The following is a 12825-nucleotide window of genomic DNA, read 5'->3' on the forward strand; positions in this document are numbered from 1 at the left end:
TATACAAGAAGAATTATTGTGGGAAAAAAAGTATTTCTCAGTTTTTATTTACATTTGAGCAAAAAGTGTCCAGTGCAAAATTATTCATACCCTTCTAAATAATCAATAGAAAAGCATTAACGTTTTGGAGTGGCCCAGACAGAGTCCTGACTTGAATCCAATTGAGAATCTGTGGAGGGAGCTAAAGATCAGAGTGATGGCAAGACCCTCCAACCTGAAAAATTTGGAGCTCATTGCTAAAGATGAATGGGTAAAAATACCCGAGGAGACTTGCAAAAAGTTGGTCTGCAAGTATAGGAAGCTTTTGATTGCTGTAATAGCTAATAAAGGCTGTTCTATTGCTTATTGAGAAGCATATGAATAATTTTGGACTGGACATGTTTTGCTCAAATTTAAATAAAACCTGATAAATGACAAATTACTTTCTGGTTGAATAAAATAACTAAGTCAAAATTTGCCTAGGGTATGAATAATTATGGGCAGCACTGTAATGCCCACAGTAGAATTAGACACTTCCCTAGTCGGTGTCCCTCTGGTTCCTGCTGCTCCTCTTCTTGGTTTAGGACTGCTCCTCTCCCATCTTGACGATGCCACAATCCAGCGAACGACAAGAGTCTTCAGGCCATCCACCCAGGAGCTTCCAAACATGACACTGGTAGCTAGTACAGACGCCCTAGGTGGGTTATATTACCCTGCCACAGTGCTATTGCTCATAAGGGGTGCATTCCAGTGGCCATCTTGGATCAGCAGGGACCAGTGGGAAACTCACTGGAGAGGCTGGTGCAAAGCACTGCCCACAGGTATATTTTTATATTCTGACTAGAGCTCTACTTTAGAGCAAGTCGCAAGATCCAAGCACTGTAAACCCCCCTCCATCAACCTAGATGAAGAAATCCGGTATGCCTCAAAGCCAAGTATAGGAACTACTACTTGCATTGAGTCATTTAAACTGACCATTCTAGATCAGATCAAGTGACAGTGATCTCTGTACAAGCATCCGCATCCTGGGTACCCAGATTAGATACTAGACAGAGTGACAGTTTGGATGAAAAGAGACATTCGTCCATCAAGTCTAACCAGAAACTATGGTAATGGCTGAGTTGATTTTTTTTTTTTAGCCAACTACTATTGCTTTCTGCTGCTCCTCTACATAGGATGACAAAAGCCACTCATTAGAACCCTGTGTGTATACTGTGTACTTTAAATAACAGATTGTGCTTAATGCCAGGTACACACCATACAATTTTCTGTTAGATTTACCATCCAGATAGATTTTTACACTTTTTCGCGATATTGTGTTCCTTTAAGAAGGACTGGTACTATACGTCCACATTTATCTTATCGCATCTGACTTGAAGGTGCAAATAAAAAATTTATGGCATCAATGTTTATCAAGGTAGCTTAAAAAGAGCATGTATGAGAAAGAATGGAAAGGATACAAATAAAATAAAAAAATACCTCAGCAGTGGGAAGCCTCTGGGTATTCCAGAAGCATCCCGATCCACCCACAAGCCCACCATTCCTGCATAGGGACTCTAAACATATCTGACGAGAGCTTGTCTGATATGTTATCAGGTCTGAGCTCCCATACTGCACATGTGCGAGTACATTCTTGTAGCACGAAACTGCTCATGTAGTACAGGAAAAAGCTGTGCATGACCCGCTTCATGCCGCAATGCAGGTGCAGACATTACTCAGGCATGCTGCCCTCGTACATGGACAGGAACGCGGCCGCAAAGAAGAGGATTCTGCCAAGAAGTACTGGGGAAGGAGGGAGGGGGGGGAGGAGAACTACTTAAAGAGAAAATGTAACCAAGGATTGAACTTCACCCCAATCAGTAGCTGGTACCCCCTTTCCCTTGAGAAAGCTTTTACTTTTCTTAAATGGATCATCAGGAGGCTCTGTATGGCTGATATTGTGGTGAAACCCCTCCCACAGTGTGCTGTCAGCACCTAGGTACTGACATCACACTGTGGGCGCCTTGTTGTATTGTGGGAAATAACAGATGTATCCAACTGCCAAAAATGCACCATCTCTTTCCACAGACATCACCTGCCAGCAGTAAAGATGTCCCCATGCAATAAATGTCAGAATGTAAATCAGGGAGAGGAAAAATTCTACAATAGGCAAACAATGACTATCATGTATAATTCATTACTGTAAAAATTATATTTTTTTTTCACTGCATTTCCTCTAAGTAGCTGACTTAAATTTTTCCCCACCGATTTGCTGTAGCCACAACTTCAGGAAATCGGGAACATTTTCCTAATTTAAAAAAAAATTCTTAATGTGGTCTGAAACTGACATAACATTCAATAAAAATGTTTTTTCCTACTTTTTATTACTCATACATTTATCTTATTTGCTTTTGTGCACAAGTAATATTGTCTGTCTGCAAATTACAAGTTTCCAAAGTGTATTTTATATTGCCCTGAAAGCTGCCATTGTATTCTAGCTGTTTTTTATTATATATTAAAATCCTATAGTGAGCTGTTCTGAACTGTGTGCGCCTGAAGCAGGGACAGTTTCACAGAGAGCTTGAAACAACATTGGAATGTAAACAAATATACTGTTATCTCCAGTCTGGATGCGGATTTGAAGCTGAATAGCCTTTGCCTAGCAGGGAAAGGGCTGTGTTTAACTATTTCAATGATGTTCTGCTTAAAAAATTATCTGGGATAGTAGCTTAAAGTAATCTTTTAGAGCAAAGTAGAAATGCTGACTTTCAGACCACTTTTAAGACGATATCCATTAGATAACCCCACCTTTTTCCCCAACAATATATGTCTTCAGCCTAAGACAAGTTATTAATAGGGCCTTAGTAGTCCAAACTTTAGACTGCCAATCTGATCTCTGGAGGTGTGTGTGTGGCCAGTCCATTTAAGTCCCCTCCTAAATGGAAGGGTGGCTCAGTAAGTTAAGAGGGGTTGATAAAAACAGTATGCTGCTGGGCAGATGATTTAACCTCCTGAGCGTTACGCCGCTCAGGAGGATTTGCAGCCGAGAGTCATTCATTTCTAACTCTGGCCGCAAGGGCATAGCCACTTTGCGTTTTGACCGACCAGAACCCAAAGTGGCCAGACTTCAAGTTCTGGCCATAACATATACAAGGAGTCTGAACGACTTTTTGTTTAAATGACAAGTCGTTCAAACGTCCAGTTTGAACGACAATCGGACATAAAATAAGCACCTTTAGGCCGGTTTCAGACTAGCAATCTAGTCCTAGTTATGGGAGCGCTGTGGTGCAACAATTGCATCGCTGAAGATAGCCTCCGAGGATTACCGTGGCAAAGCGCAGTGATCTTTCTGGCTGCAAGCCAAGCAGGAAGTGAGGAACTCTAACACTCACTTCCTGTGGCCGAAATTAGAATTGCGAAGGAGTATATTAAAAAAAATATGCTTCTGTGTCACGATCGCCCAAACTTTTACAATTTCTGTGACGCCATAGACTTACAAGACTCCCGGTCGCCGCACGTCACCAGGCAAGCTGGCCCCCAACGTGCTGTTGCCCATGCGTCAAATTTGCGACTTTCAGCCCTTCAAATTGCACCAGGCATGAAATGCCCCATACATACATTGGTCTAGCAGTACCCTGTGGCAAAACAGGATAACGCAATGTGCCCGTGTAAAAGGGGCCTTAGGGAATCAGTCAGTGGCTGAACACTAACAGGAAGAAGAATTGTGCTGCTGGAAAGGGCCATAAAAAGATTTTTGTAAAAAAAAAAAAAAAAAAAAAAAGTAATGAAAAAATACATTTGATTGCATTTTTACAGTAATAAGCAATTTCATGCCACAAACATAAACAAAGCTTTGTGGCTTTCAACCTAGCAACACTATAAAACGCATAAAGCAAATGTCTAAGTGTGTTTGGTTGAGCGACTTTTCTGAAAATAATATCTGTAATCACAAACCGCTAAAATACAAATTATAGGAGAAAAAGGAGTTATTTATACAACAGATTTATACAACTAACTGCATGACATAAAAAAATGGTATTTTACACCACCCACATTGATATGTAACCAAATATTTTATTACAAAAATAAGACTACGTTTTTCAGGGCACCATTCAATATTGTTTGCAGCAGTAGTGAGTAGAAACGTGATTACCTCTAATAATAAATGACACAGGAGGCAATAAATTGACACGACAAATAAATAAAAGTCTAAAGCACTCCATACTATTAAAATGTTTTAATGTTGTTGCAGTATCACTACGCAACAATCATCAGTGCGGTAACACTTGTGCAAACGCATCAGCTAATATTGTATCCCTAATTTACAAGGAGAGAAAATCATTAGACTTAGTTATTAGTCCTACTTGTATTGCAGTCAGCACCTATAAGCAATGCAGTGTTTGCAAACCACCCACAACCCCGCATCCCCAATAAAAGATAAAAAAAAGATTAAGTATTAACCTCTGCCTCAATGTAAAGTTTCCAGAATCTGCCAGAGCTTGGGAACTGGACCACAAGGCGCTCATAGGTCTTCCGGGCTTTGTCTATAGGCTGATTCTAGGAGTTGAATAAACAGTATGTACGATATTACAGATGTATAGACACCATGAGAAAGGTAATGCCATTATTGGGACTGATAGAGAATGTAATGTAATCCTATGTCACTAAACCTGTGCCTCTCGAATGAGAATGCTCCAAGCGTCGAGGTCGTAGGGATTCTCTTCCAATTTCCTCTCTGCCTTCTTCACCTTCTCGGGAACATATTCTGCAGTCTTTAAAAAGGAAAGAAAAAAGGAAAGAAGAGGGACAAAAAAAGAAACGTTATACACCTTGCTCCAAACCATTCAAATAGTACAGTATGCTGGGCGTGTACTCTTTTTTTGCTACTGCATGCAATTTTATGCAACTTTGTAGACCATGCTTATATTTATGGATTTATTAATCATTCGTGTTCGGAGTATTTTAGCACTTTTCCGTTAACGATTCTAAGCACTTGATTTGGCCTGAGGAAGTGGGTGGAGAACCAAAATACGCGTTGCCGGTGCTATTAAAGATTATGAATTTGTCTTCATTGAGGTAAGCCACCTCAAACCTTATGTATTTTATAGATTTTAATTCATTTTATTATCTTTTGGGTGCCATTACATCATGTTTGTACATTTAAAGTGGACCTGAACTCAGAACTCCTCTCTGCTCTAAAAGCTACAGAACAGCATAACCTTTAAGCAAAAAACATGTATTTGTTAGAGCTGATACAAATCCTAAAATAAAAAGTCGCACAGTTTATACTCCCTGATTCATGGAAGGAGACATATTGTTTACAGCCTGTGCTTTCAAATTGGCTTATCTGCCATAAGCAGTCATGTTACACAGAGGAGTGATCAAATTCCAACTTGTGATTAGACACAAACGAAAGGAAATTAACCATTTCACAACTGAGGGGTTTTACCCCTGAAACGCCAGCGCGATTTCTACCTTTCAGCGCTGCTTCCATTCTAGTATTGATGTGCTATGATTGGTTATTGGGGACTGGAGAGTCCCCATAACCAATCATAGTACTGCAGAGCCGGGGATCGCGTGCTGCACGTTTGTTTACCTACATTGTTTCGAATGAAGACGGCTTTTGTTTGAAGCCGTCTTCATTCTACTCGCAATCGGCGAGGCTAATTGGATTTAGGAACGCTTGTTGCTAACATCCAATTAGTCACCTGCTGTGCGGGCTGGCTGGAGTGTGAGCGAGAGTTCCCCGCCCACTCCCAGGCAGTAAACAAACAAGTGCGCCTTTCTCCGTCCCTGGGGGTGAAGCGGTGTGCAGAGGGACGGAGAAATGTAGCACGGGGGGGAGGTGAAGTGGTTAAACAGGCTAAACGCTCTAAATACATACAGGGTGCATTTTTTCTACGTTTTTCCTTCTGTGCTGTGCAAGAGTTCAGATCCATTTTAATACCCCCCCACCACCTCAGGGTAGGGGATACCCTTGGACCCAGTCTACGGGTCCATAGGGCGTTTTTTTCCTTGAAAAGTGCAACCATTTGATATACTGCACCATTAAAGTGAACTAAGCAGATCCTGGCTTCAAATAGCTGCAAGGGCTGCCATTGTTCAGAAGCTCAACCCCCTGCTGTTTTACAACTAGCATTGTCCAGGCTAGGTGTGAAATTCTTCAACTGTAACTGATGTTTTCTGTTTGAAGTACAATGGGGGTTTGTTTGTGGTCAGTTAAGTCTAATGAGGTGATTTCTTATCTGTGTTCCACCATCTCCTGCTCAGGTCCTTTACGGACTGACAAAGTGCCTACCCTTAGATGTAAAAAAATGAGGTAAATTGAAAGTTTTTTTAAATAATAAACCACATTTTTAGAATGCATTTTTAATTTGCTATAGGGCTGCCCTGGGTGTTAAAAATGATGCTCGGTTCACTTTAAGGCTCCCTTTGTCTTGTTTTTTTGTTTAGGGTGACAGCCCCCCCCCCCCCCCCTCCGCCCACACACAACTCAATGGAAGAATTGAACTCACACATTTGTTTGAAGCTTGTTAGGTGACCTTCTAGTCAGCAGTTTTAGAAGAGAAGTCTAGGACCAGTGCTTAAAGGGAACCTAAACTGAGAAGGATGTGGATGCTTCCTTTTAAACAATACCAGTTGCCTGACAGTCCTGCTCCTCTCTTTGGCTCCAGTAGTAAGTGGATCACAAGCCTGAAACAAGCATGCAGCTAATCCAGTCTGGCTTTAGTCAGAGCACCTGATCTGCATGCTTGTTCAGGGGCTGTGGCTGATAGTATTAGAGACACAGGATCAGCAGGAGAGTCAGGCAACAGGTATTATTTTAAAAGGAAAAATCCATATCCTCAGTTTAGGTTCCCTTTAAAGAGACACTGAAGCGGAAAAAAAATTATGATATTATGATTTGTATGTGTAGTACAGCTAAGAAATAAAACATTTTAAATCAGATACATCAGTGTAATTGTTTCCAGTACAGGAAGAGTTGAGAAACTCCAGTTGTTATCTCTATGCAAACAAGCCATTAAGCTCTCCGACTAAGTTAGTCATGGAGAGGGCTGTTATCTGACTTTTATCTCAACTGTAAATGAACTGTTTACTTTTTCTCTGCTAGAGGAGAGGTCATTAGTTCACAGACTGCTCTGAAAGAATCATTTTGAATGCTGAGTGTTGTGTAATCTGCACATATTATAGAATAATGCAATGTTAGAAAAAACACTATATACCTGAAAATAAAAGTATGAGAATATTTTCTTTGCTGCTAATCTTCTAGTAATTATTCATAGTACACAACCAATTCATTATATCATATATTTTTTTTCGCTTCAGTGTCTCTTTAACCTCCTGAGCGGTATGGACGAGCTCAGCTCGTCCATCACCGCCGGAGGCTGCCGCTCAGGCCCTGCTGGGCCGATTTTTATCAAATAAAGTGCAGCACACGCAGCCGGCACTTTGCCAGCCGCGTGTGCTGCCTGATCGCCGCCGCGCCGCGAGCAGCGGCGAAAGAGGGCCCCCCTAGCCGCCTGAGCCCTGCGCAGCCGGAACAAAAAGTTCCGGCCAGCGCTAAGGGCTGGATCGGAGGCGGCTGACGACAGGACGTCGGCTGACGTCCATGACGTCACTCCGCTCGTCGCCATGGCGACGATCTAAGCAAAACAAGGAAGGCCGCTCATTGCGGCCTTCCTTGTTTATTATGGGCGCCGGAGGCGATCGGAAGAACGCCTCCGGAGCGCCCTCTAGTGGGCTTTCATGCAGCCAACTTTCAGTTGGCTGCATGAAATAGTTTTTTTTTAATAAAAAAAAAACCCTCCCGCAGCCTCCCTGGCGATCTCAATAGAACGCCGGGGAGGTTAAACTGCTTTTTAACACAACCAGGGCAGCTGCAGGATCGAACAACAGCGAATGCCACATCACCATCATAACAACTGAGTGCATTTAGAAAGCATTTGCCAACTTTGAAACTCTGCCTACAGCATACCTTTACCATATGTTAAATAGAACCGGAGGTTGGATTTACTTATGTTAGTGGGGCACAGAGGCTGGTTGTGCACACTAACACCAGCCTCCAAAACCCCCCTGTGCGCCGCTATACCCCCCGCAGTGCTGGCGACACACAGCGTGTCGCCAGCACAATGTTTACCTATGGCTGTCTGTTAGCGCCGCTCCCCCGCCTCCTCTGTATCGGCGCTACCCGCCCGCGTCACTTCCCTCCAATAAGCAGGAGGGAAGGGACGCGGGCGGGTAGCGTCGCTAAGGAGGAGGCGGGGGAGCAGCGCTAACAGACAGCGCTAGGGTAAACATTGTGCTGGCGACACGCTGTGTGTCGCCAGCACTGCGGGGGTATAGCGGCGCACAGGGGGGTCCTGGAGGCACACCATGGGACAACAGAGGCTGGTGTTAGTGTGCACAACCAGCCTCTGCGCCCCACTAACATAAGTAAATCCAACCTCCAGTTCTCTTTAAATAGACAGGCAATAAATATCGCTACCAAACAGTCCACGATGAGTACTAGAGATGAAAAGATGATCTGGCAGTCTAGATTTTTTGCTCGTGCATCAGGTCTGCTATACTCACACAAAATTCTTGGTAGAGAAGGCCCAGAATGATCGCTTACATAGTGTTTAGTCTAACAAATGTACAATACAATTGAGTACCACCCCCCCCCCCCCAAAAAAAAAATTAGCCCCCCCCAGTAAAAAGTCGTCACTCATTCACAACTGGACTTCTAAGAGCCTGCTTCCAACCGCAAAGCATGCCCGAGAGCTGTAGTATGGACATCTACCCAGATATGTACACATCTACGGACTACAGCTCCAATGTATATTGAGACGTGTGAAGCGGTATACACAATCTCAATACAGCTCCCAGGCATGCTCCCAATACGGCTCCCGAAGACTTGCAAATACCCTTTCGGCGGGGGATTGAAATGGGGGGGGGGGGTGTGAAGCAAGCACAGGATAGAGAGCACCGAGAGAAGAGACAGAAGGCTATATACGACCCACAGCCTTCCCTCGCCTTAGGTAAGTATTTGCTTCACTTTTTTTAAAATGCAGTTCCCATTCACTTTAAAAGGGAACCTAAACTGAGAAGGATATGGGTTTTTCCTTTTAAAATAATACCACTTACACCAGTTGCCTGACTCTCCAGCTGATCCTGTGTCTCTAAGGCCCCGTTCACACTGCACGCGTTTCCAGCCGCGTTTTGGAAACGCGTGCAGGTGGCCGACACGCACGACATCAGACATTGCATAGAGTGCAATGTCTGATGTTCACACTGCATGCGTTCCGGACCTGTGCGTTCCGGGAACGCACGCTGCACGCATTTTTTGTAAAAACGCATGGCTGTCCCATTTACTATTCAGTGATGGGATCAGCCACGCAACGCACACAAATGCGGATGGCGTGTGGTCGCATGCGTTGCGTTCCGCATGCGTGGCCATCCGCGTTTGTAATGTGAACGGGGCCTAATACTTTTAGCCTCAGCCCCTCAACAAGCATACAGATCAGGTGCTCTGACTGAAGTTAGACTGGATTAGCTGCATGCTTGTTTCAGGTGTGCGATTCAGCCACTAATGCAACTATAGAGATCAGCAGGATATCCAGGCAACTGGTATTGTTTAAAAGGAAACATCCATATCCCTCTCAGTTTAGGTTCTCTAATGAAACACAAGCTTACTTAAAACTGCTTCCTTTAATTATTCATGGCTGAAGTTGTTAATGGTAATCCACAAGAATTTTTAAAGAGAACCTGAGGTGGGGATCTTAGAGTTAAATCTATACACAGAGGCTGGGTCTGGCTATAGTGCCCAGCCTCTGTTGCTAGTTGAATATTCCCTAAATCCCCCCTGCGCTCTGCATGAGCCCATAAATTACAGTCGCGCAGCGGGCTCTGTTCACCATTCTAGTGCCACTCATGCCGCTCCCCCGCCTCCTGCAGAGCGCCGATCCCCGCCCACGTCCCTTCCCTCGCCGCTGATTAGAGAGAAGTAACTCGGGCAGGGACCATCGCTCTGCAGGAGGCGGGGGGAGCAGCGTGAGTGACACTAGAAAGGTAAACAGAGCCAGACAGCACCGGCTGTAATTTATGGGCTCGTGCAGAGCGCAGGGGGGATTTAGGGAATATTCAACTAGCAACAGAGGCTGGGCACTATTGCCAGACCCAGCCTCTGTGTATAGATTTAACTCTAAGATTCCCACCTCGGGTTTTCTTTAACAAGCTGTATACCGTCACCCAGTACAAGTAAATACCCGAATAATCCACAACTGCTGCTAGATGGTGTAATTTGGTATCCCCAACTACAGCCTTCCAGATGGGGCTAGGCATCATATTAGGACAACTTGTACCTTAGCACTAGAGATTGTCAATGGGATGCTAAGAAGTCCAGCATGCTTGCAAATAGGTATGCAAATATTTCCAAATTTATGCAATTATATGCAGCTTGAAAATGAACCAATCAAGTCCCACCCAGGTTTGAAGCAGCAGGGACAGTCATACTATCCCAGGGAAAAAAAACTACTTGTTCTACTTACATAACATCTGTATTATACTGTCCACATTTAGATTTCAGTGAATTTTATATAGTAAATAGAGAATTTTGTTCCTGACATTTGCCTTCTTGATTCCCTCTAACTCAAGGGTAGGGAACCTATGGCTCGGGAGCCAGATGTGGCTCTTGATTTTTTTCTGCATCTGGCTCACAGACCAATCAGTAGGGGTTGGTTCACTAAGCTACACTGCTCAAGCAACGCAGCTCAGTGTGGCAATACAAGTAACATTTTCAAAGTAGGCACACTTATGCTGTAGCATGCACTCTCGTCCTGCCCTCAAAACTAACGGCTGCTCCAATTATCTCACTCTGGACCCTGGCAGGTCGAGTGATTTTGTAGGACGAGATCCCATCCTACAAAGTGAATCAACCCCCAAGTCAGCTAGCTAATGGTACAAGCTGTTAATTGGTATTTCTCCTGTCCAGCTCTTGAGGAAATTGCTGAAACCCAAGAGAAGCTGAAGGCCTGGCTGACACTTCCACTGCCCGGAACATCAACTGTATACACCTCACAATGGCAACAGGGACATGAGCCCTCTGCTGCTCATGCGCACTGTGCCAGTTTAAAACATATTGTATGGCTCTCAGGAAAATATTTTAAAATGTGGCGTTTATGGCTCGCTCAGCCAAAAAGGTTCCTGACCCCTGCCTGATGTAAATTCCTCCCTTTTTTTCTGCCCTCGGCGAATCAGTGAGGAGCAGGAATGTGGGAGGGGTGATGACAAGCTTCCTTCTCCTTGGCAATGGCAAAAATAGAGGCAGGGCTGACTGAGAACTTTATTACAGCAGAAACATTTCTGAATACCGTATATACTCGTGCATAAGCCGACCCAAGTATAAGCCGACTCCCCCAACCTTTACCCCAAAAAACTGGGAAAAATGATTGACTCGGGTATAAGCCGAGGGTGGAAAATGCATTAAGTGGACCTGAACTCAGAACTTCGTCTCTGCTCTAAAAGATATCCAACAGCATAATAACCTTTAAAAAAAAACATTTTTAAAGGGAAGGTTCAGGGAGGGTGGAGAAAAAATAAAAATCAATTTCCACTTACCTGGGGCTTCCTCCAGCCCGTGGCAGGCAGGAGGTGCCCTCGCCGCCGCTCCGCAGGCTCCCGGTGGTCTCCGGTGGCCGACCCGACCTGGCCAGGCCGGCTGCCAGGTCGGGCTCTTCTGCGCTCCAAGTCCTGGTACTTCTGCGTCCCACGCCGGCGCTCGTGTCGTCATCGGACGTCCGCCGGGCTGTACTGCGCATGCGCAGTAGTTCTGCGCATGCGCAGTACAGCCCGGCGGACGTCCGATGACGTCAGCGCGCCGGCGTGGGACGCAGAAGTACCAGGACTTGGAGCGCAGAAGAGCCCGACCTGGCAGCCGGCCTGGCCAGGTCGGGTCGGCCACCGGAGACCACCGGGAGCCTGCGGAGCGGCGGCGAGGGCACCTCCCTGCCTGCCACGGGCTGGAGGAAGCCCCAGGTAAGTGGAAATTGATTTTTATTTTTTCTCCACCCTCCCTGAACCTTTCCTTTAACCTTTAAAAAAAAAAAAACATTTCTTTGTAACATCTGATACAAAACCCTCAATCTGCAGTGTGCCCACTTCCTGCTTTCATGGAAGCAGACATAGCATTAACATCCTGTGTGCACCCATAAACTCTCTGCTGAGACAGACAACTGAAGTACAACTTGTGCTTAGCCACAGAAGTGGAAATGAAGACAGGCTAAACTCTCTGACAACATACAGGGTGCAAGAGAGGGAATAAGACAGCCTAAACTTTTTAAATATATACATGGAGCAGTTCACTCCCTCCGTCCTGTGCAAGAGTTCAGGTCCACTCAGCCAAATAGCTCAGTGCGGCCGCATAAGTCCCGCCCACCGCCACCATTGCCAGTGTTGTAAAGTGGTCCGATTGCTACCTTGTTCTCCCCCACGCTCCGTGCCCTGCCTCATAGGAATAAGTCCTGCAGCCCTCTCTATCCCATATCCTGGTCTGGGTATGCAGAGCTGCGGTGTGCGGTGCGTGCGTTTCACTTACCGATGCACGCATTGATTCCTCTCTCCTCTCCAGGCCAGTCGCAGGCTCCTTGTTATGACGCCATCAGTGGCGCCTCTTATCATATGCATCACTGGAGGGCGTCATAACAAGGAGCCTGCGACCGGCCTGGAGAGGAATCAATGCGTGCATCGGTAAGTGAAACGCACGCACCGCACACCGCAGCTCTGCATACCCAGACCAGGACACGGGATAGAGAGGGCTGCAGGACATATTCCTATCAGGCAGCGCACGGAGCGTGGGCGATAACGTACCAATCGTACCGCTTTACAACACGT

At 45.2% G+C, this 12825-nt stretch overlaps 1 protein-coding gene across 1 annotated transcript in view; it reads right to left on the minus strand.

Moving 5' to 3' along the window:
- The window catches only part of CSTF3 (cleavage stimulation factor subunit 3), a 155151-nt gene that overhangs the window by 123234 nt on the left and 19092 nt on the right, over positions 1 to 12825 (minus strand). The window contains exons 2-3 of the mRNA XM_068261813.1: positions 4629 to 4730; positions 4420 to 4515 (exon numbers count right to left, since the gene is read on the minus strand). Coding sequence (XP_068117914.1) covers positions 4420 to 4515; positions 4629 to 4730 — 198 coding nt within the window. The remainder of the gene's footprint in view (positions 1 to 4419; positions 4516 to 4628; positions 4731 to 12825) is intronic.

The sequence above is a fragment of the Hyperolius riggenbachi genome, chromosome 11 (genome assembly GCF_040937935.1).
Source record: "Hyperolius riggenbachi isolate aHypRig1 chromosome 11, aHypRig1.pri, whole genome shotgun sequence".
In the NCBI taxonomy this organism is placed as follows: domain Eukaryota; kingdom Metazoa; phylum Chordata; class Amphibia; order Anura; family Hyperoliidae; genus Hyperolius; species Hyperolius riggenbachi.